The sequence below is a fragment of the Vidua chalybeata genome, chromosome 9 (genome assembly GCF_026979565.1).
Source record: "Vidua chalybeata isolate OUT-0048 chromosome 9, bVidCha1 merged haplotype, whole genome shotgun sequence".
Taxonomy (NCBI): Eukaryota; Metazoa; Chordata; class Aves; order Passeriformes; family Viduidae; genus Vidua; species Vidua chalybeata.
Genome location: NC_071538.1, coordinates 22,069,175 through 22,093,935, shown reverse-complemented (window position 1 = coordinate 22,093,935; position 24,761 = coordinate 22,069,175). Strand labels below are relative to the sequence as shown.

At 41.2% G+C, this 24,761-nt stretch overlaps 1 protein-coding gene and 2 long non-coding RNA genes across 3 annotated transcripts; 1 reads left to right on the top strand and 2 right to left on the bottom strand.

Moving 5' to 3' along the window:
• The first annotated feature begins 2,381 nt into the window (after positions 1-2,381).
• On the top strand, positions 2,382-22,410 carry ALG14 (ALG14 UDP-N-acetylglucosaminyltransferase subunit). The gene is made up of 4 exons (XM_053951038.1): positions 2,382-2,514; positions 5,074-5,225; positions 9,394-9,516; positions 21,872-22,410. Exons 1-4 carry the CDS (start codon positions 2,382-2,384, stop codon positions 22,100-22,102), a joined length of 639 nt encoding a protein of 212 aa, XP_053807013.1. The 3' UTR covers positions 22,103-22,410.
• Positions 8,122-10,494, bottom strand: LOC128792548 (uncharacterized). Its single transcript, XR_008432444.1, has 2 exons — positions 10,254-10,494; positions 8,122-8,199 (listed from the first exon to the last, which is right to left on the bottom strand). It is a non-coding gene; the product is annotated as an uncharacterized LOC128792548 (long non-coding RNA).
• On the bottom strand, positions 16,325-21,933 carry LOC128792547 (uncharacterized). The gene is made up of 3 exons (XR_008432443.1): positions 21,845-21,933; positions 20,260-20,429; positions 16,325-17,496 (listed from the first exon to the last, which is right to left on the bottom strand). It is a non-coding gene; the product is annotated as an uncharacterized LOC128792547 (long non-coding RNA).
• Positions 22,411-24,761: the final 2,351 nt, after the last annotated feature.

The window sequence follows — 24,761 nt, the reverse complement described above, 5'->3', positions numbered from 1 at the left end:
TCAAGGGAGCAGGGAGTTGCCGTGATGAAAAAACACAAATACACCTAAGTCCTACTGAGAAAAGGCAGGATTAGCAGTGTTACACTACAAAAGGGCTCTGCTTGGTTTTCACAAAGGAAAAAAAAATCCACAAAACTTTATTGCAGTTAGGTATCAGACTGTTGCCTTAGTCTTTAGTTATTTTAACCAATCTTACCAAATTCTGAATCCTCCCTCAAGCCTTGCAATCTTCTGTGGCTACTACTTGAAAACTATATCCCCTACTCTTGCAAATTTAACAGTGAGTTAGCAGACTTCAAGCACTAGCTGCAGTTTATGAGGCAAACTCACTGCTTAGATTTTTAGACTCCTTGAAAGTCAAAACATTTTCTTTGCATCCAAAGAACTGTCTACTCCAAATAACAGGTCTGCGTCACTCTAATTTTTTACTCTTATTTTTAAATGCCTTCCAACTTCCCTAGTTTTAGGTCAGTTTCTCATTAATTTCACCAAATACATTTACACAAGAATTCTGTATTAGAAGGGAATGTATGTACATATAGAATAAATACCATGAAAAGGAGAAAAGAAGTTGAAACTTTTTATATCAATCTCTACTGCTGAGTTTCCAGGACTGTTTCTTGGGGTCAAATGCCTCATAAAACGCAGTTCTTTAACATGTATAGTAGGAAAAAATAAGAGCAAAGATCTTGAGAAGTCTTGAAAAAAACCCCACCTTAAATAAAACAATTGCTAGCTACACCTGCTGTGGCAACTGGGATAAATTCTACATCATTTATTTTCGTTGAAGAGGCTGCAAGTGGGGAAAAGATGACCATAAACAAAATTAGTATTTGAATTGTCTATAGAACTTACTGTCTTGTTTTAACCTAGTAGTTTATGTCCTGAAAAGGTATTGTGGTACTTTCTTCTGTCATTGACTTGCACCTCTATTGCCCCTACTTATTAGTTTTATGTAGCTAATTAAATGGAAATCAAAATGAATTTTGGAAATTTATGCATCATCAACAGAACTTTTAACTAAAACCTTGTTGCTACCAAATGTCAACAATGACTAGGCAGTGAGATACTTTTTGTGGGGTTACTCATTTGGGTGGAAGACAAGCTAACCATGGTAATACTGTTTTTAATACTCTGAGCTTAAAGCATCTGCAAAATTACATGTTACAGTGACATAAAGAAAAAAACAATCTGTAGAGCTATGAAGCATGAATCACAAAGATTCACTTCAGATCCTGTGATGGCAAAGGATTGGTGGAGCTTGTATCTTTTACTTGTAAGACATACAATAACCATTGGAATCCACAACTGGCACATCTTTCTTAAAAATGAGAGAGAAATATTAAGCTTCCAAGGCTGGTTGGGATACAAAAAGTCCAATTGGTTCAGGAGGAGTAAGAGGGGAAAAAAAAACAGCCAGAGAATCCAGGGCAGGCAGATGCAGAATTGCAATGCGTTTGATCTATTGTGGTTGTACACTTGAGGTACAAGTGCGCAGCTGTCACATTTCATGTGTTTGACAGCTCACCCCATAAAGCAGTAGCATCAAACCTCTCCATAAAGCTCCAGAGTTCACTGCTCCTGATTCACTGGCCAAGAGGAGGGCCTTGCTCCCTGGCAGGTAATTTAAGGACAATGATGAACAAACTCCTAATCATACAATGCAGCATCTTACTCTTTCTAGCAAACACGCGTCGCATCTGAGATTAGCCCAGTGGCTGAATCACCGCTTTCTCCCAACAAAGGCTGGATGCTGACGGAGGCAGAAAGAGTGCTGATCTGCTGCTCCACGCTTCTTGCTGAAATAAAAAGCTTAAGTATTACCATGAATGAAAACTAGAACCACGACAGGCAGTGAAACGTTAGCATTCTTTATTTTATGCATTACTGTAGGCTGTGTAACATTACAGCTGCATGTAAGCAGACATACCTGGATCAGTATCAGCGCATATAGGAATCATGCTCCCGCAGGAATCCGTGCGCTCACGGAGCCCCCGGCTCCTGCAGCCCGTGCCACAGCCGGCCTCTCTCGGCTCCCGCAGCCCGTGCCACAGCCGGCCTCTCTCGGCTCCCGCAGCCCGTGCACAGTGAACAGGCTCGGCCGGCGGGCCCCGAGAGCGCCGGCTCTCATTCCCCCGTGCTTACGGCGGTATTTCGCAGCTCCGGGACGCCGGCTGGGGGGCAGCGGGTGCTCGGAGGCGCGGGGAGCACCGGGCGGGCACACGGGGAGCCCCTCACGCCGCATCACCGCGCCCCGGGCCCGCCGAACCCCGCCCCCGGAGCCACCACCGCGCTCAGAGCGCGCGGAGGTTTGAACCGCGCCGGCCGCCGTACGGGGGAGGTGTCACTGTTGCTTCCGCGAGAGCTGGCCCCCGCCGCGCATGGAGGAGCTGCCCGTCGTCGTGCTCCTGCTCCTCCTCCTCTCCTTACTCCTTGTCCCGCTGGTGCTCCTGAATAGGAGGCGCCGCGGTCGGCGGACGCCTCCGTTCAGTCTCCTGGTGGTGGCCGGCTCCGGTGAGTGGGGGTTGCCGCCGGCGGGAGCGGGTGGCGTCGTAGAGCTGCCTCTCCATGTTCCTGGAACTACGAGACCCGGCATGCAGCGCGACCGGCCAGCGCAACGCCGCCCACCTAGCCTGGTGCATGCCGGGAGTTGTAGTCGCGGTTGCGTGTGTCAGAAGCCGGTGCCGGGGCCCCGCCACAGCAGCTCCTGTGGTGCCCCCGGGCCGGGCCGGGTGTCCTCGGGGCCGCCGCCTGCGCTTGGGTGTTTTACTTCTGGATTTGAGTCATTGTTACGCGTTGCACCAAGTCACGCACGAAAGCACCGGAAGCACTGGTGCAGGACTGACTTGTGCAGCTGCTCGCTCTTGTGACTGGACGCTGCTGATGGCGATGCAGGGCACGGCGTTCCAGAGCCTGGCACGCCCCTTACATACGTGGCATTTTGCAATCTACCCAACCCACGCTGCTGTGATTTACTTACAAGAGTCACACGTGGATCCCTCAGAGACAAGAATGTCACCCCTCGCTAAAGGGGATGTACACATCTGCTACTCCTTTTTACCTTGTTATCAGAGTTGGAGGGCAATTAATTTATCTCCAAAAAATTTATTTGAAAATTTGTAGTTGACAAATACAGGCCAGCTGTGATTTCAGTACCTCAGTATCCCTTTGGTTTTTGCACACCAACTAATGGAGTAATAATCCTGAGAGCTTACTGCATCTGAGTTTGACTGGCAGGTTTCTAATTCTTCTGGTCATCTTTACATCCACTAGGGCTGGCAATGTGTGTATTTTCCTTCAGTCCTCTGGAATCTAGTTAGTCTGTATTAAAAGAATACTTCCACTGTACATAAGCTTACCAGGTGAAATAATACATGTCAGTTAAGATTCACGTAATGTTCAAGCCTATTCTTTGAGACTTTTAAGTAGAAATCTCCTGCTCTTCTGTGAATGCTCAGCTGATTGCATTAAAATTTGTGAAACCTTAACAAACACCACTCAGGAGAAAATATCTCCAAACATATTTGAAAAATACCACATGAAATAGCATGGAAAGTTGGCAAAGTCTAGTGCAATGCTGCAGCATAGCTCTGCTTGTCAGTTGTTCACCAGCTATGAGTGTTTAACCTGTGCAGCAAAGGTCTCTTGGGAGCCTAGTGACACTGAACAGCAGGAGGTAGTAGGAATACACGTAGTTTGCTGGTTTTGGTCTGCAACTTCCAGCAGAGTGAAAAGCAACACACCCAGTAAACACATTATGCATTTGTGGGTGTGGTTTCATGATGGTCTGATGCAGTCCAACAGATAAAAGGTGAGATGGCTCCACTTCACCTACACACACACTCTTCCTTCTCCCCTCCTTCCACTCTAACAATATCCCTCTAACTGCTTTTCAGGAAACTCAAATGACAAAAAATCCAAAATTAACCCAGCTGCTAAAAAGCCCAGTATGTACACGCTCCCCTTCTCTCTGGTTTAGTGCCACTTTAGCTGTGGGACACAGTGACCCTGCAGTTAGAAGGCTGTGAAGGCCCGTTCAAGGGCAGTGCTCAGAGCAGTGGCTGAAGCAGGACAGTTCTGTCAGCACCCAGCAGCTACACTGCTGTGGCTGCAGGGTGACACTGCTGTGGCTCTCACTGCTGTGGCTGCAGGGTGTCACTGCTGTGGCTGCAGGGTGTCACTGCTGTGGCTGCAGGGTGACACTGCTGTGGCTCTCACTGCTGTGACTGCAGGGTGTCACTGCTGTGGCTGCAGGGTGACACTGCTGTGGCTCTCACTGCTGTGACTGCAGGGTGACACCGCTGTGGCTCTCACTGCTGTGACTGCAGGGTGACACTGCTGTGACTGCAGGGTGACACCGCTGTGGCTCTCACTGCTGTGACTGCAGGGTGACACCGCTGTGGCCGCAGGGTGACACCGCTGTGGCTCTCACTGCTGTGGCTGCAGGGTGACACTGCTGTGGCTCTCACTGCTGTGGCTCTCACTGCTGTGGCTGCAGGGTGACACTGCTGTGGCTCTCACTGCTGTGGCTGCAGGGTGACACTGCTGTGGCTCTCATTGCTGTGGCTGCAGGGTGACACTGCTGCCTGGCTGGTTTCGCTGTGATGAGCTGGGGTAGCACACCCCTGCCCTGGCAGGTCACAGCACTGGGCACAGGGCAGGATCAGTGGCAGTTCTGATTCCAAGGTGCAGCTCTGAGCCAGATCCTGTCCAGCTGCATTTTGGCCTTTTTCTTTTTTTTTGAGTGCAGAGCACAGTGTCACTCTGTGCCCCGTTGTTCTGCACCGTGTACAGGACATTAAACACAAACCACAGATTCCTGTGTGACCCTGGTTCAATCCCATTTCACTGGAAAACGTCCATCAATAGTGCTTCCCTGGGAGCTGAGTTCCCTCCATGTGATTTAAACAGTCTCAGCCATCCTCTAATTGAATTGTTTACTCTCAGAAGATACTTTCTCACTGGTAGTAGCAATTCTAATATGCTTTAAAATGAAAATTGACTGATTCAGCTGGAGAAATGGAAAGTTACGAAATTTTTCACATACTGACTGCAGTTTGTTTTCTTTTACAGGTGGGCACACAACAGAAATCCTGAGGTTACTTAGCTGTTTGTCAGAGTCATATTCTCCTAGACATTATGTTTTGGCAGACTCAGATAAGATGAGTGAAGCTAAAATACGTTCTTTTGAACAAAAAAGGGCTGAAACATTCCCCGAGTCCCAGGTAACTTTTTAAATACTCATGTAAGAAAAATGATCTTGACATTCTAATTCAAGGCAATTTGGTAATGATTCTTTGAAAGGACATTTATATCAGCTAGCCACTGAAATGTTGCTTGTAGCTGTAAGAATGTAAGAATGCTGGGGAAAAATACTGCAGAGGGGATTTTTTTTTAGTTTGGCATTTCTCTCAGTGACACATAGTATTTTTTGAAAGAAATTATATATATAAATATTTTATCTAAGAAAACCTTAATTTAAATTGTATTGGCTTTGTGTGTTTCTAAACTGTGTCTTGGTTGTATTTTTAAAATAAAGTATTAAATGTTTGTTTAAAAGGGATGCAAGGCCTCTGAATGTCAGTTTTCTGGCTGATGACCTGAGCAAATGCTGAACTTCTAAAACTTATGGAAAAATCATTAAAATATTTTGGTTTTTTTTTTCTCAGATGTTTGCTTTATTTCAGCTCATTTGCTGTATGATTAATAGACAGCAGCATAACTGCTGACCTAAAGTGTGATCTGACATCCAGTGAAATTAGTAGAAAGTATTAGTGGAATAAGTACAGTGGAAATTAATGTTTTGACTACAAAAATTGTAAGTCCTTTTGAGCAAATACAGTACATTAATTATTTGCATGGTGATGATTTCATATGGTGCACTTCCACTGTTTTCAGCAGTGCTGTTGGGACAAAAGACTGTAGGACTCAGTACCAATGATTTTCAGAATAAACCCTTTTAATGTAAGGCAACTCCTGCTAAGGAGAACCACAGGCTCGCTCAGGAATGACATTTTTGTTTACTGCAACTTTCACGTCTCATTGTGCACCAAGGCTGAATGTTTAATAAAGTGACCAGAGGTATTTCCTGTTCAGAGACTTCTTGTTGGGTAAATAGCCATTCACACAGTCATATTCACTTATCTGAAGAATATCCAACCCTAAATTATTAGATTTCTTAAAGATACATATTTTCAGTATTAAAAGGTTATGTGGTTTTCATGGCTCACTTATTTTTACTAAGCAGCTTCTCTTTTATAACCCCTCCAACTACTAACAGATCCTGTAGTTATATTTTCCTCAACACTGAAAGCCAGAGGAGCATTTTTGGCTGCATGTGAGTTTGATGTCTGGATAACAGATGCTCATTTTCCTTTGACCATTCTCTTTCTACTGAGCAAAAGTATTTGGAGTGAAAATGAAGGATGAATTTTGGAAAGTAAATATCACATGCCTGTAACATATATTTGCTAAATTTTAAAGTGCGCTGTCATACACACATGTGTGTGTTTTGTTATTGGGGGCACTGGAGATCATCAAAGATTTAAAAATTATGTCTTAGTAGCTACTTGAACCTTTGCATAAGTGAAAGGGAGAAGTCTGAATGCTTCAACACATGGTCATTCCCTTCCTCATCCTGTTAAGGAAGTACATTTTTCCAGAACTAGGGACCAGATGGAAGACAAATTGCAATAATGATGTAACAGAAAACCAGTGATGTAAGAGAAAATTAAACACACACACCTCCCACCCCTCCAAATATTTTTCTTTTTGATCTGTGGTCTAGCTCTGCTCTTACAGCTATTCAGGGCAAATGAAAGAAAGCCAGAATGAGCATCTTGCTTACAAGAAAAAAAATGCTGCACCTCAACCCACTAAGCCTCTTAAAAAAGAACTAAAAAATGCCTCCTATGAAAAGTCTCTGGTCCTGCTATCACTGGCCTCTTTGTTCTCTGTCACTCCCCACCTGTAACCACAACTATTCCATGTGGATGCCCCAGAGCTGTTACTTAGGGAACCTTCTATGCTCATAGAGAACCTGTTTCAGCTGCTGGCAACATGCTCTAGCAGCAGAGAGACAACTTATTGAAGAACAGGAATTCCTGTACCCCCATGATCATGTGTGAGATGAGCAACCAGATTAACTAACTTTTACATAAACCTCTTCTGACCATATGTTCTTTTCCAGTTCATGAGAGGTACTATGCTAAGAAATCTTATTTCTCATAATGAAAAATAATTATGTAAACTCAGTTGCTTTGCAAGCATTGCAGTATGTTCAGCTGAGAATATTATAATAATTCACAGCAGTTGCAGTTTTCCACCAGCTTTTCCTTGCATCCTTGCAAAACAACATTAATGAGGTAAAGGACTACATCACTGGTTTTGAAATTACATTACAGATTTGCCAGTTTGGAATATTTGTTTTCAAATTAGAAAAAAATATTCTGAGTGTATTAAAGATGTAAAGGAAAAAAAAGATGGAACAATATGACACCATAGTAGATAGGGGAGAAATCTTTTTCTGGTGTCAGACATTATGCAGTATTCCAGCAAAACATACAGGATGTACCTTTGGAACACTGACAGTACTTAATGAGATGAGAGGCTGGGATTATAGAAGCATCTGGCAGTGACTTCTAAATGAACAAACAGCAACAAAAGCCCCCAGTTTTGGTTTTTCATTTTAATTCCTAGGAGTTGTTCGATGTGTGGACTGAAGTCCTAACATGACATAGACACTGATGTGCAGAGTTTCCAGCATGTTTTTTGAAAAGTATAGATGAAACCAGCTTGATCTTTACTTGAACTCTCCAAGTAAATTCCTACTTTGATACTGTTTGGAGTTCTTGTCAAGTTCTGCTGAAATTATTTGGGTTTTTTAATGATTATAAAAATCACCTACAGTTTTTTTGTCAAATGCTCTTTAACACCATTCTTACAGTGAAGGTTCATCTTAATATTCCACTGGACCTTTATCTGCCTAAAACAACTTTATCATACCCATATTTTTTGCAGGGCTGAGTGCTATGCAAGGGTCTAAACTCCACTTAGAGCATTTCTTTTTATCACCTGAACTCCTCCAAAGCTTTGAGAAACAGAGGCAGTGATAACCAGAAACCTGTTGAATAGGGAGCAGGGGGTATGTTTATTTTTCCATATTCTGTTGTCAGAATAATGCAATCAGAGTTTCAACACCTGCAAATAAAACATAAAAAAATCCGTTTGTAACATCTGCTAATGCCTTCCAGTATCACAGCTATTAAAGAAATATATCACAATAAATCAGGATAATCTCAGTCAAGAAAATTAACATTCTGCATTTAAAGTGTTGGTCTTTGTACCTTATATATTAAAAATAGTCCTAGTTCCTACTATTCAAGACGGATTTGTAGTTTGTATTTACCATACAGCTTTTGTTAACATCCTCTTTCAGGGGCACAAATCACCAGGACTAAGCTATGACAATTAGCAATGTGCACATGAAGTAACTGGGCAATTTTCAGTATTTAGAGTTTCTCACACCCCACATAAGTTATTCCAGGGTGGTGGTGAGGTGATCTGGTGTCCCATTTGAAGTGAGGTAACAACCACTATCCACACGTCAGCATCACTGAACACTGCACTGCAGCCACTACATTTGTCTTTCATTTAAACAGCCCAAAAGGTCACTGGCATCAGGAGTGCCTTGTGCCATAGCAATTATTCTTAGGTGCAGCTCCTCTCCAGTGAGGTAAAGGCACCTGCAAGGAGGGCAGGCAGCCTAACACCTGCTCCCGGGGTTTCAAGACAAAAGGAATTCCCCTTGCTTTATTAATTGGATTCCTTTTACACACTGTGAATAATCTTAATTTTGAGAAAGAACCAAGAAAGTTACTTATTTACCTATTTTTTATTTAATGATAAGATGTTCTTTCCTGTTTGTTTATACAGATATTTTGCAGTTTGAATATGCATCGGGCGTATCTTTTGAATACTCAGCGAGTACTCATTTAAAGGGGGGTGATATTTGCTTTTACACGTTTAACGGCACTCCGCGGACAGCAGCGAGCAGAGCCGCTGCGTTTCCTGCAGTGGAAATGCCCCGGGAGCTGCGGGAGGCCGGCGCGGCCCGAGCGCCGCCGGTGCCCACGAGGTGCCGCCCTCGCCCGCCGCTCCCGGCGCTGCGGCTGCGGCTTGCGGGGGGCTTGAGGAGCCCGAGACGGGACCGAGCAATAGCTACCGACTTCTGGTGTTTCTCTGTGCTTTGTACTTTACTGTATGCTTTTTATACACAAACGTTCCCAAACTAGACTAAGAAAAGGGGGGAAAAAAGGCTGGCAGAGATTTAATAAGAAGGAGCCACAGCATTCTCAGAAAAATAACATCTCCGCTCCTCGTGCTCTTTTCCAGTTCAGCCTTGATCGCATTCCCAGAAGCCGGGAGGTTAGACAGTCCTGGATCTCCTCTGTGGCAACAACACTATACTCCATAGTTTACTCTCTTCCTCTGACCTACAAACGGAAGCCAGATTTGGTAGGTACAGAAAATTTTAATTTATTGAGAACTTGCTCATCTGCATCATAAAAGCCCTTGGAATATGCAGACTGCATCTCATATGTATGCTTAGGTTTACAATTCACAGGAAAACTATTTTTAATTTTAAATTAAATATAGCAGCAATACATCAAGAAAGAGAGAACAGGTTGCACTGCTGGTGAATTAGAATAGCAAATACCAGTTTTCCCTCTCAAAGTTTGCAAGTACCTTCAGAGAGTCACTCCCTTGTTATGCTGGCAGAGCTAGCAAAAACAAGATTGCTGCTTCCTGATAGTATCTCTTCAGGATTGCAGCAGCACAAACTATGCCTGAAAGCCTGGTTATCCTGTTGGCTGGACTTGCTTCTAAAATGGTATGACCAGTCTGGCACAGACAGGTTCAGACCAGCACAAATATATACAGATTCAGTTCTTGTGCTTACATGGACTTCTGGGCTACAATGCATATTTATTTAGTCTTTGGCTGACTGACGCTAATTATCTCATCTAACGACAAAAAGCATCACTGCTGAAGTAGCAATTCCTCAGCACTTTAATAGCTTTTTCAAGCTGTTCAGAAAACTGCACTCTTATGCTAATTACATTTATTTTAAAATATTCCACACAGTTAAACAAGCCAGAAGCGTTCAGGGTTGTCAGATGGTAGAACTACAATGGAGAAATTCAATCAAGAAAGTTTTGTGTTAACACAAAAGGTAGTGCACTGTCTCCTACCTTTAAGTCTTAGAATTTTGTACGAAAAGATTTGGTTACGGCTGGCTTCTTGCTAGAGTTGTTGTCATCTTGAGTCAGTAATCTAAACTTGAGGGTTTTTTAAAAGATATTAGTTTAGCAGAACTTCAACTTAATACTTTATGAGGTTTAAAATGCTTAAATGAAACATGTAAAAACTAGTGCAAAAATGTGAGTAACTATTTAGTAATCACTTTGCTACACCACTGTGTTAGTTGGTGTATTTTTTTACTTATTGCAAAAGAAATGGACTGGAAAAATCTCACTGCGTAGCTTAATAAAGGAAGCAGGAAGTTACTAATCTAATTCCATGTTTTCTGTTTACCAAAGGAATTTAAAGTGACAGAGAGATTTACACATAGAGTTATTAGAAATGGTGTTGGAGCTGATAAACTGTGATAAGCTATCAGAAGGCTAACGTTTTGAAAAACACTTGTGCTTGTAAAATTAAGGCTATGTTTTAGCAAGGCCTTTAAGCCCTTTACAGTATTTAAAGTAACACCGTCTCAAAATGAGATCCAAAGAGTATTTATCCATGGTTAAAGAGCTGGAGTGGAAGGCAACCCCAATTATTTTTTGTCAGGTGCTATTATCAACCAAAATAGCAGCTGGCAGAAGCATCCCTGGCATTATGGCAAATCACGTACCACTTGAAAGCTGCTTACATACTACTTGTATGTATATCTTAGTTCAAGAATTCTATAAAATATAATAACTCAGAGAGCTGCAAAGATTTTAGAACACTTTCCCAAGGAGACTGTTTCAGGGATTAAAATACCTCACATTGCCAGTGAAAAGACTGTATGGTATGTGAAGCAACTGGTAGTATTTAATTGCCTTTCCACAAAAATGTTTGTAGTCAATTGAAACTCACTCTACTCTTGGCAAAATATAATGCTTAGTAATGTAAAGAACTAGAACTAGGCTGGGACAAATGTTGGCACTCACAGGTTCATCTATAACTTTTGGCATGAAAATCAACAACCGAGTTTAGAAACAAGCACAGTATTACATCATGCTGAAAGCTTCATATTTTTAAACAGGAGAGCTCATGGGTGCTGTACATTTTCAGTCTAGACACTGGTTTTGTTTAACTGCAGGAGGGAAAGACAACCTTGCTTCTAAGTGATTTGTATGTATGAGTGATCCCCAAACCCTTACACTTGCTTTCAGGCTTGTCAGAAATATGGATATGTATGAAGGAAGGACTGACATCTTCTGTAGGCAGCCTAAAGCTAGATAAACACAGAAGTGTTGCAGTTGTCAAGAAATGCAGGACAAGAAAGGTACTGCAAAGGGAGCCAAAAACCATTAGGTGCACAAAGGCAAGATTTGGAACAGATATGCTAATTATGCCAACCTAAGCCTCTCTGTGGAGTGCAAATAGCTGCAAAAGGGAAACAGCAAACCCAGCTGCACTGGAGTTACTTGATAAGCACTTGATATGTGCTTTACTTCATAAGCACTGTGTCCCTTTTCTATTTCACACTGATCTGGCAAAGCTTCCTGGTTTAGTTTGCCTGAGCAATCAGTTCCATCTAACCCTTCTTCAAGGTAGTAAGTTCAGAAAGAACCGAACAACTTCCAGGAGATCTTTGCTGTCTTGCAGGACTTGACCCACACTTGAAGTGGGCCTCCAGAGAGTTTAAGAAATGTAAAAGTTAGTTGAGTTGTTCAGCTTGAGATCATCTTCAGGAGGCCCATTTCTGAGTTAGGAACATCTGCACTCTACAAAGTTAAGTCCCTTTAGCGATATTAAGCCAAGTAACAATTAAGATGTCAGAAGTGATGATTGGTTTGTGTTTCTATAGCCAAGAAATACAGAAATGTAAGTATCAGAGTGTTTTGCAGGTGAATATATGGTGAACATTTTTTATAATATCTGCCTTAGATAGGCTTCCTATACAGAGGCCTACAATTCCAGGGAAGGAAAGGCTTGTGCCAGGACACACTGTTTACACCCACCTTCCCCCAGAAAAGCTTTTAAAACCATTCATCAGCTGCAGCCACATTTAGCATGCAGCCTCAGAGATTGCAAACTCCTACCATGAAAACAGGCAGCTGGTCAGAAAAGAGAGACTTCTGTTGTCTTCATTTGAGAGAAAGGCTAAAAAGAAATTTAAAACTAGAACAAGATGTTATAAGATCTATTATCTAGAAAATGATGCAAATCCTTCTTATTTATAGAAAATTACACAAGCTGCACAGAGATTTTTTTTTTTCAAAGATAAAGAAAATTACTCCATCCTACATAGATCATTTGATATACAAGAAGGACTAAACTAGTGTTACATCTTTCCTTTAATATGCTTGAAGTCAGTCAGTAGATAGAAGTTCAAAGGAAACTGGTCTTCACTTCTCTTGCTGCTTACAGAACCTTTGTCTTTGGGCCAGTTTGCCAACCCTGCAACTAAGTTTTCAGGTGATCTAGCCTTCTGTCTGGATCATGATTACCCTGCTCATTCCAGTATACCTGAAATCCAAACTGAAAATGAAGGATGTGCACCTACCACACAGCAGAAGCTGCAAAATATTGTATCCAGTCCTTGTTTTCAGCCATAGATGGGTTTTGTATCTTTTAATAGAATTAAATTTCACCTACAGTTGTGCAGAAATGCTGCATAAAGCCCCATTCAGTAGCAGATTGCACATCCTGGACTCTTAGGACCAGATTTTTTTCCTTTTCTGGGGACTCTTCTCAACAGTTCCCACTGCCTCAGGGCTCTACAGAGCCTGAAATAAGTAGATATTTTCAGATGGCTGTTATTTGGAAAAACATGGGTTAAATCAGGCTAAGAAGATGGTCCTCCCACATTAGGGCCTCCTTCCTGTGGGAAGTCTGTAGTAAGTTTACATTTGCACAGCAGGTACGTGTTCTGCTGTCAGAGAATGAAAATGAAACTTCTTTCTAGAAGCCTGAAACCTGCACAGCTTATTATGCTTGTAGCAGTCACCTCTTCTTTTATGACTGCACATCCTATCACACATGCCTGATCCCCTGACTGGTTAAACTGACTAAGGCAGCTTCTGGTTACAGAAGTGTTTGCACAGTAAGCTAAATGAAAGGAGATCATTATTTCATTTAGCTAAGATTTTCCATTCTTTGTGCTCTGCCCAAAATGCCTTAAGTTCATAACACTCTCACAAATTACTGTGACAAATAGTAAGTTATTGTCCCTTATATCATGGTTCTAATTGGAACTTTGTGGAAAGCTACAAAATCTGGGTGGTGGCATTTTTTTCTTTATTCACTTTATAACAAGTGATCTTTGTATAATGCAATATTAGGACTATCTGCTGCATTCTTTTGTACACTGAATCTTTCCGTAGTGCTTTCAATTCTTTGGACCAGATTGACTGTATGTCTGACCTGCTAATGGTCTTCTAGGATCAAAACAGTCAAAATAAGCAAGAGTAAGAACGCCGGATTAAGAACTTCAGCAATACAAATTTTTTCATCCAAAAACAAAACAAAGTGAAGGCATCAAAATTTAACTTCTCAGTGTGGATGGTGTTGAGCCTTATCCACCCCTCTTACCTTGTGTACTATGTGCAGCTTCCCTGCAGCCCCAATGCAGAATTACCCTGTGCCGAGTACAGATAAACATCTGAAGCTGGTTCAAAGCTTTGTTGTAGCTCTGCCCTTTCTGTGACTGCTAATTAGACTTGCCTATAGACACCCATTTTCAGAGGGAGGACAGGAGTAGCAGTAAAGATGAACTGAGATATTAGCTTAGATTTAAGGAGGCATTTTTAGACGTAAAAGAGTCTTAACTCATCAGCTGTCAGGGTCATTATGAACATAATGAACACCCTGGTCACACTTCCATGTATGTTATAAAGCATAACAGTCTTAATAAATCTAACCACTGGTATGCAGAGACAGAGTGCCAACACCTCTAGGTTTTACACTGTGAAGATATTTCAGGTAGGTATTTGATGCACATTCTTGCTATACCAACTTCAGTTATTAGGCAGTAGCCCAAGAGATGTTTTATGAACATTTAAACATCATGTTTAGTTAACCTAAAATACTGCTTTCAACTTGAAGTTAAATGTCTGGTTAATGAAAGACACACTGAGATTTGCAATTAAAGGCTCAATTTAGGCCACTAGTAGTAACATACATGAGTATATTTGAAAGTCCTTGGATTTAATTTCTCCTTTCAAGTAGAAGCAGGCTACTAGAATAAGCAGTATTTTTTATATGAAGAGATATAAAAATTATTTGTAAAGAGGCTCTAAAAGGTTGGATAGTATTTCTCAGTGACCAAGAGACTGTAGTCTGGTTCATATTCAGCCAAGGTGACACTGCTGAAAGCGAGCTAGTACCTAGTGTTGTAGCTAGAGATGTAGTTTGGTAACTACTGTTTCATTTACTTGGCAAAGGCTTTTTACTGAATTCTTTTATGACCAACTTTTTCATCTACACTAGGTCAAATTTCCTCTACTTCCTACTAATTTGTCAGCAGCAATAAACCACATACCCACTCCATAGTAATGTAGGTAGGGAGTTAGTTTATTCTCCACCCTGTATGTGCTTTGGTAATCTTGTTCTTTTTTAACCAACCTATCCATCTCCCACAATTTCTCAAAAGACTCAATGGTTGTTTTGTTGGTCCCACTGACAGCCTGGGTGTTCATGTAATGTTTTAATAACCAACACTAACATTTTCACAGAGTTGAGCCTTAGTGCCAGTCTCACAGCTGTCATTTATTGCTATTTTTAATTGATCATTCTGTGCTTCTCATTTTACACTTGGCAGTTAGGCTGGGAAGTATGCTGATGGAAACTACCACTCCAAAGGCCTTTTAATCCCAATGACAGACCTGTCACCTGGCATACAGGGGCAGTTAGGTACGGTGCCTAATGTTAGACTCCTTGGAAAAAATTAAAGCCTACATGTTTCTTTAGGCATCCAAATTAACCTTCCTGATGAAGCTGTTGCCTAACTTCTGACACTCTTAATGACCCCAGTCATATCTTCTCTTTTCATCAGTAAAGCCCTTGGGCATACCCACAAGCAGACCTGAGCTGTTTTAGGTCTTTACAGTGTCAAATAGCCACATGCATAGCTAAACTCTGCTGAAATCCAGGGGCTGGGAGCTTCCCTCACTGCTTTGTATTCAGAGGCTGATGCAAATCACATCAGCTGGGCCTCTTCCCTTGTCTCTTGCCCCTGATTACAGTGGGTTGGTAGCCCTGGGTCAGGCCTAGAAGGCAGAAGTGATAATGCCTAATGCTGTTACGATTAAAATCTTACATCTAGTTCCTAGTGCTTTTGCAGAAGCTCTCCTTTTTCCCATAGAAAAATCCACTAGGTAGGAATTTTTTCTCTCTGTCCCCAAACCTTTAGAAAGTGAGAGCTGCATAAAAGGTGATTCTTCCCAATCCATTTCATTCTATGATGAAAGAAATACACAGAAACAAACAGAAGCCCAGCTGTGTAGTGTACTAATTTAGAGTCCTTGCTCTTCCACTTCTCTCTTCCCCACTCTGGCATTCACTAATCTTATTTATCCTGGTTAGGTAATCTGCCTGTAGGACCACACATGTCTCCACTTGTTTTGAAGAGCACCTCACTTTCTGGCTGTATTGTATGATAACAACAGCTGCTGTACCAGTGAGACTCAGAGGTGAGCAAGGAAGGTTTTCATGGCAGTGCTACAACCTACACTTGCTGACCAGCCTGAACACAAGCTGTTGCTGTAGGACACTCTAACTCCCTTCTTGCACCCCTGATGATTTAGACAGCAGAAGATAAAAGTGTACCCAGGTGTAATTCAGTTCCACCTTAATTACCTGATTTACATCAGACTACACAGCTAATTTTGGCTTTTTTTTTTGTCCTGCCTTGCATTCTGTAGGTAAGTTCAAACAGAAAATAGGGTGTGAAGTTTTAGCTGATTTTATATGCAGGTGGTGGAGAAAAGTTAACTGGATAAGATCTTCACTCTTCAAAAAGAATAAACCAGTAGGTAGTTTAATGATCTTTCTATTGTGCAAACAGAACCTGAAATTCTTCTTTCTCCCCATCAATAACAATAATAAGGAATTGTTGAAAAAGGTTCCTGCCTTTTTTAAACTGTAAAAAGTATTAACAATTCTAAGTTAATTTTTCTCAGTGTTCAAAACTTGAATTTTCAGATATACTAAAGAGCAAAGGCTTCCATAAGAACACTCCCTCTCAACATACTTAAGTATTTGAGTGTAAAGTTTTTGAAATAGTAATATATTAAAACCAAGCAAAAGCTGATGAGCTCATGAGATGCTGTAATTTACATAGCAGAATACAAATGAATTCACTGCAGATTCTCACTTCTTGTGCCACAGAAACAACCGCCTCTCCCATCAAAACAAAAACCACACAAACAAAAGAATTCATTATTTCTATAACATAGGAATATCTAATAAGTTTTTCCAACATTGTTAAAAGGTAGGTATTGCATAGCAGTTAAAAGGTAGGACTTGCATAGATAGGGATCATTCAGTTAACCCAGCTTTGGTCCATTTTGTATCACTCCATTTGTGTTTGCCTCTTTTGGTTGTCTACCACCACCACCTCCTATTTCCTCAGTCTTATCTCCAAGTGTTCAGCTCTGTGGAGTAGGGAGCATTACCAGAACAAAGGAGGCCCAAGCAGTGTCCTACAGGTACTCCAGGAGGCAGCTCCATGCCTGGCAAGCAGCACAGCCTTCAGTGCACAAATGCACATTCCCACAGCACCATCCTCCCCAGCGAGCAGAGCAGTTTTTCTACTCTTGACCAGATGACAAAAGGCTAATCTCTGCAGAGATCGTTAAGGAGAACAGCAGGTGTTGCCAGTCTCCTATGCAAAGCAAATTGCAAATTAGTTTTCCACTTTCTACTAAATTGAGGGGGACTCTCATTGTCCTCCTTTTGATTGTTGTACTTTGTTTGGGGACATAAGTAGTACTTAAACACTTGTTCTTTAAAAGATACACAGCAATTGTATGTTTATGTACTTATGAGAAAAACTAGAAGTTTACTGCTTTAGTCATTTTTGCTTTGACCAGTGACATTTAATCCCAGTGAAGCTGCAAGCTCTGCTTTCAGTGTTTTCCCTGGTAAATGTCACTGCTACAGTGCTGCTTTCACCAACTCTAAAGTAGCTTTTATCAGCAGTAGTACCATGTGCCAGTGTTCCCAGTGTTCCCAGACTGCTGGCTTAGCTTACTTTCTTTCAACAGCTGTGGAAAGTATCTGAAACACAAAGACAAGAACTATTGCATTTTTATATAAAAGTGATTAATAGGAAATTAGATTTATAGAGTTGCTGAAGGTAAATGTTGTGTTCTGATCCTTTACTTTTAAACCTCCGTTAATATACAGCTTGATTTATTTTACTGTTTGGAATTTGGTTAGATTGAATTTTAGTATGTAGGACTTAGTTTATAGACCTAGCTGTGAGCCCGGGCAGCCAGTGAGCCAATTTAACAGTGAGCTGGACATTTCTTTGCATTCCAGGTGCATATGAATGGTGTAGAGAGACCTGTAGCACTGGCTTCTGGAACAATCCCTTACAGCTTCTTGGCAACAAAGTAGGAACCCCCAGTGACCAGGAAAGTCCTTGGACAATTGCAGCTCAAGAGGTCACAAAAGTGACACAAAAAATTGTCTTTGCCCCCCCTTTCTGCTGCCTCATTAAGGAAGGCTGAACTCAGAGGTTTTCAGAGACATACATATATCATGCAACAGAAATGTTCTACAGGCAGAACAGCTAAAATAAATGGATCCTGAGGGAAAGAGATAATTGTAAATAGATGCTTGAGGGAAACACCCTCGACAGCTGCTTGACCTTGTAGAAGGCCTGGTCCCTTCCTGTCCAGTAGATGCCTGCCTCTTCCCCAGAGCATACTGGAGATTGCCATGGGCTTCACTGGGAGATACTGGTATTCTGCTGTGGGGAAAAGCAAAAGCCTTGGTCTTTTCAAGGTGTAAGATATCAATCTCCAGAACTGACTTTTGAATAGTGCTCTGAAATTCACTAGTAGGACTGTTCATCTTCTCATCTTTGAGGAAGGCTGTAGGTGAGTCAGTTCCCTTTCCAGTTTGTGTACAGGCAGGAACAGCAGCATATCTGCTTACACCTTCTGCAATGATTCCTCTTCTTTATAATGTACCTATTTGTTTTCTCAGAAGTTTCCCTGTACATCATACACTTGAAGAGTGTATGATGTTGGACTCCAAGCAGAAGGACCACTGGTCTCCCTTTCTGCTGGCAGTGTGAGAGGGAGTAAATGGGACTGGTTAGACCAGATTTTTGGAGAGGAATTTCCACTGCAACAACACCAGTTCTAAGCAGGACATGTCTGTAGACACGTACTGAAGGTTAACTGAAGGTTAATTTTTAGTTCTGACTTACAGATCACAGCCACCAGTTGAGATAGAGATCTGTTTGTGGGCTTCAGCAGGTTTATAACAGTCCTTTTCATGGCCAGTTCCTAAATCCAAGTATTTTGGGATAGGATCATCTATAATCAGAGTATTATATAAGCATTTTGCATACAGAAATCCTATAGAGCCACATCTGCTTTGTCTTGTTTGAACTCATGTGTGTGGAAGGGGAAAGAGCAGAGGACATGAGTTATGATCAGACCATGTTTTTTTTAAAGATGCCAAGTCCATAATTTTCCTGATCTTTTTCCTGCATGCAAGTACTTTTCAGTGGATCAAAGGGCATCTGAGAGGCAGCTTACAAATTATAAACAGTCAGAAAGTATAAACTAAAAGTTTGAACTGAATGCATCATATCAAAACCTAAATATAGGAGAGGTATTTTATTATGATTTTAATTGTGATTGCTGCCTTTCTGTTTTGTACCTCAGCAAAGTAATAACAGCAGCTCAGTGTAGCCTTCAGAGCTACACAGAGATTCACAAATAGACCCATTTACTGTTATTTCATTTCATGATCTTTTGTGAGTACACTTAGTTTGGAATTCATTGTGGCATTTACCTCTGTGTGTGCATCTAGACACAAGAATACCAAAATACCAAAAGGACTGGAGCTGCTGGCCAGGCTTAATAAAGGGGAGAAGTAGGATGAATTCTATGGCTTGATAAAGACAATGGTTGTAAAAATTCAGCTTTTTCTAAAACCTGTTCTACAGTTCTCAACTTCTGGGCTCACTAGAATATTAGAATGGCTACCTGACCTAAATCATATCCACAACTGGTACATTTTGTGTCAGACTGTGGAAAGTAAGGGACCAATGTTTGAGCTTTCATAGTAGATGGAGGCTAAAAGAGTGCAGAGCCATTCAAGAAGCAAGACTGAGGTGCCTGAGAACAGGGATGCAAAGAGAGATGAACACCAGTGATCACAAAAAAACCTGAGGATGGGTGGGAGACATGTCAGAGGAGTGGGTAGAGTACAGACAAACTGATGAGAAATGATGGCATTGAGGATAGGACAGGGAGAGGATGGCAATAGAATGGAGGAAGGGCTGGGGAGCAGTGAAGAAAGACAATATGTGTACTCCAGGTAGCTCTGCTAAGGGAAGGGGAAAGTGGCGTTTCTCTTCAGCAGTGGTGCACATTTTTGTCTGTTCCCTTAAAGCTAAATTTTGAATAGGAAATCAGTAGTTAGACTGTATATTCAACTCACAAAAATAGTAAGTAGTAAATAATCTTTTGGGACTTTAGGTGCTTCTTATGCACTTTTCTGAAATAGCCCAGCTTCTGCAGGGATGCTGGTGGGTTTTGCCAGCAGACACAGGACAACAAATTGTTGCCTCTGCCTACATTTACACTACAGAAACAAATGTTATTACAAATAGAGATACCTAGACATGCCTTAAGTTACATGTCAGTAGCATATACCACCATTACAGCCAACATTCATGCAAATTAATCAGACTTTCCAGGAAATACGGCAATATGCATTATTTAGTTTACAGATATGGAAAAGTTTCTTTGAAATGCAAAAGGGCAGCATGTGTGGTTGGTTTATGTCCTTACTCACCAAGCCAAATTATAAAAATCAGATCTTCATTCTCAGTAGATTGTAGAATAGGATATAAGGTCCCAGTGTGGATATGCTTGAAATCAGGTTCAGCAGAAGGTTTGAAACCAGAATATTCTTCTCTGATTTCAAAATTCTGGGATGTAAAGATGATGTGTGCAGCTTCTGAGCTATATAATACAAAAATAATCCAAAACAAGTACATTGTTGCAAGTTTTAAATTCGAGTATCTGTGGATGTTGACACCCTAAAATTTCAAGATTAAAACTGCATACAGCACATTACTTGTAAGGGACTCTGAGAAAACATCAGCCAAGTCTTGCATTAATAAATAGTTCAGTTAAGATCAACAATAAAATCAGAACATTTTTAGAAACAGCATTACAGTCTATTGATTCTGGTCAGAAAACACAGCATTACAGTCATCACATCCCAAAGCTGTATTTCTGGGGCTATAATCAAGGCAAAGAAAAGGTGAGAGAATTTGGAACTCTGTAGCACCAAATCCTTTGCTGCTTTTAGCTGAGGCAGGGTGCTGCCAACCAGATTATCAGTGGGATCTTGCCATGAAGCAGGAAAGGAAATGTCCTGAACTAATTGTTACAGCCCTGAAGCAGAAATTCAAAATTTTCCCCCACCAATATAATATCTTTCACAAGCTGGTGAACTTGGAACAAAAAAAAAAAAAAAAAGTGAGTTTATGGGGTATAGGGCCATGATTTTATAAAAGAACTCTTTATTTCCATGTAACCCCAGCTGTGCAGAAAAGTGCTGATTACATGGTAGTATTTAAGTTTAGTAAGAAATTTCTTGCCTGAAATCAATTTTGATACCAAGTAAAGTGCCTAATATACCCTGGTTTAAACCTTTTACTTTTAAGCAATCTGTTTTTCAGTTGAACAATGTCTAAAATTAAAAGAGTACTGTCTTTTATTGTTGACATTTATAAGTGAATTTGAGATCTCTGCTCGAAGGACATGACATGTTTTTACCACAACAGCTTCCTTCTGTATGCTTTTAACTGTCTCCTACTGTTTTTTAAAAACAAAAAATAAAATCTAGTCACACATATCAGCTAATAGATTCTTGTGAAGGTCCTAATTCATCAGCACGTTTTTGATGAACTCTTTAAGTGTTTTGCTGACTTAAGCCAAGGTTCAAGAGGTTTATAACTGGATCCCAGGTTTACTCCTAATTAAATTTCTTTGGTTTTATTATGTGCACAGATTTAATGACTGATACAACACAAAGCTGTGACTGAGAGTGGAAGTTGTTTTAGTTATATATACCCACAGGTCAAGGAATTGTAAACTTTTCCTCCACAGAAATAACTGTGCCATTTCAGAGGTCGTTTCCTCCTTCATAACATGTACAAAAATATGGTATTTTTGTAAAGAAATATGGTATTTTGAATATGGTATTATGTGGTACTTTGAAATAATGTATTTTGTTTGCCCCTCCTATTTTTTCATGGTCATGTGCTTTTCCTGGGTTTTTAAAAATATTTTTGAAATATATGTTTTGTTTAATGTTAAATGAACATACACTTAATTCTTTACTGTATGAAAAAAAACTCATTACTTACTTTTGTAATGTGTTTCATCTCTTTTAGATATTGTGCAATGGACCAGGAACATGTGTTCCTGTCTGTTTATCTGCTTTTCTTCTTGGCCTTCTACGAATAAAGAGAACGATCATTGTGTATGTAGAGAGCATCTGCCGTGTGGAAACTTTATCCTTGTCTGGAAAGATTCTTTACTACTTTTCTGATTATTTCATTGTTCAGTGGCCTGATCTAAAGAAAAAATATCCCAAGTCAGTATATCTTGGTCGAATAGTGTAACAACAGAAGACAAACTAAACTTTACCTGAAATAGACTCTACAAGCTCCTCACTTGCATTCCTGTAGTAATTTATTTTCAAGAATTCCTGATACTAAATTAGGCTGCTACTTAAAAATGAGACAATAAAGATTTCTCTACATTTAAGTAAAATTTGTGTATATTTGTATTTATTGCTACCATGTAGGTCTGTTTGCCAATAACTCATAGTGGCTTTAAATCTATCCTGTCTCTGTTTTCATCTAGTTTTTCTGCTATGTGAATGGTATTTTTTGTCTACAAATAAATATGGGAATTTGTATGAATGTAACATTTCCTGTAAGGAAACTTTGTGTCATTTCTAAAATTGTAAGCAACAAAGTCTTTTTCTAGGACAACAGATTTTATTTCCTTTATGCTAGTGGTGAAGTCCCTTGTGAATCCTTAGAGTATAAAGGAAACAGTTATATTAAGTTGGCTTCAAGACAGTTTGTACTTTACAGTCTTCCAAAACCCCCAGAGCATTAAACCAGTATCATTTTTCCTCTGGTCTTGTCAAAGCTGCCCTTATAATCTGTTGTGCACCTTTTGAAAATTGCTTCTCACTTCTTAAGATGAATAAAAAGGTGACAAGTGTCATGCTACAGGCACAATACTTACCCATTTAAGAAGACTTTCTTCAAAGCTTATGTGCAAAAAGCCTTACCGAATCTACATCAAACAGAGCAAAACTGTCAGGTGGGGAAATTGAACTGGTTCAAGCTCTGAAATAGAGAAAAAAAAAAACAGTAATAAGGGAAATAACAGCGTTTCCCTCTTTTCCTGATACAGTGCATTTGACTTCCAGTATATCCCCTTTTCTCATTTTAAGCACCTTACTTTGAACAGTAAGGTGCATATGCGCTTAAGACTTTGCCATGGAAAATGGTATCCTGTACATCGGAACAACTTTTAAAAGGTATCTTGTTGGCAGTAAGTGTTTGAAAGCATACTCCAGCATTTCACATTTATCTGGCAAAGCGTAATTCTACAACTATCCCACCTATAAAGCAATGTAAACACATCTGTCATCTGTACACACACAGAGCTCTGTGGCTGGCTGCAGAAACATAAACAAAAAAGCTCAAAGAAGAGCAGAAATGCCCTCCAGAGCGCACAGCCTGACTCTGGTGAAGCCCAAGCAGCTCCTCACGCTGCCACACGAGGAGACTCTGGGAAGGCTTTTCCTCAGCGTCAGATGTCAAAACATTGCGGCAGCTATTCTGGTAGGGAATAGGGGGTGGAATTTAACTCAACAGAAACAATGGTTCCTGCTGTTAGCAAACAAAGGTCCAGAGGAATAGGCTGCTTCATGTAGAAAAACATTAGAAATCATCAGAAAACCTTGCTGTCACGATATTGCAAGGTCCTGTGGGGAAGCCAGCTGTTACAACCTGTCCAACAGGCTTAATAATCCTCAGTGTGAGTCCCTTGATGTGGTCACATGTGAGAACAGGGAGTTTTGTGGGTTCTAACCAAGATTATGTCTGAAATTAAAGAGCAGTTAATAAGTTAAGGCTATGTGAGAAGGACTTTGTGCAGCACATACTGAGGTCCTTAAAAATGACTTGGTCGAAGTAAATCTGATGTGTCCAAGGGCTTTTTTCCCCTGAACCGGAGTGAAGACTAGCTTATCATGACTTTCTGCACAGTTGCAGATAGTTTGATAAGTTGGAGATACACTGGACTCTATTATGGCTAATGGTAGTTTATTTTAGATCAGTGTTTTATGTTTTGCAAGGGAATTAGAGAAGAGGGGAAGAGGACAGAGGCAGCCTCTTCCTCTGCTCTGGGTAAGGGGCAACAGCACAGGCTCAGTGTGCTGGGCTTTAGAGAAGCCAGGGGGAGCAGGGCAGTGAAGGCTGCCATGGCTGCAGCACAGCCCGTGGCAGAGCGATGTGCTGGGCTTTAGAGAAGCCAGGGGGGAGCAGGGCAGTGAAGGCTGCCATGGCTGCAGCACAGCCCGTGGCAGAGCGATGTGCTGGGCTTTAGAGAAGCCAGGGGGGAGCAGGGCAGTGAAGGCTGCCATGGCTGCAGCCCAGCCCCTGGCCCAGCAGCGAGGCCGAGGCCTGCCCCGAGCACAGCCAGGCCGCGCTGCCTCTGTTCTGAGCAGAGCAGGAGCAGCCCTGGAGGCCTCGCCCTGCTCGGGGTTTTTACCTCAGCAAAAGCATCCCTGGCTGCTCCGTTACTCCCTCAGAGCCCTGCCCAGGGCAGGATTTGGGGTTTTGGTGTGCTTCCCAACTGCGGGTTCATAAACTTTTGAGTGTGCCTTTGAACGCTGTGGAGTTCCAGGAATTTTTTTCACGTGTCACCTGCATGGCAATGACTACTGCTAAAAGAAAGAACTTGCCTGTTCAGACTTGTCACCTCCCATGTAAACACTCTGAAGGTAACAGTAGATTTCTTCACAAGAGGCTGTCCTGAAAAACTGAATTGCTCCAGGCCATCTGATGTAGAGGAGTCTCCTTTTCAAGGATTTGGGAAGACTTTTCACACTTTTCTTCCCTGGGTGTCTTCTGGGGGAGCAAGGTCAAGAATATCTCAGCCTATGTTCCCCCAACAGCATGTTCTTTACTCTGGTAAACCTGGGAAACACGGTTTAAGATAGCACATATCAAGTGGTTTTTAATGCAGATTGTTGGC

Coding starts and splice junctions, on each gene's coding strand:
- ALG14 (XM_053951038.1), top strand. CDS start 2,382: ATGGAGGAGCTGCCCGTCGTCGTGCTCCTGCTCCTCCTCCTCTCCTTA. Junction 2,515..5,073: donor CCTGGTGGTGGCCGGCTCCG/GTGAGTGGGGGT, acceptor TTTCTTTTACAG/GTGGGCACACAACAGAAATC. Junction 9,517..21,871: donor ACAAACGGAAGCCAGATTTG/GTAGGTACAGAA, acceptor CATCTCTTTTAG/ATATTGTGCAATGGACCAGG.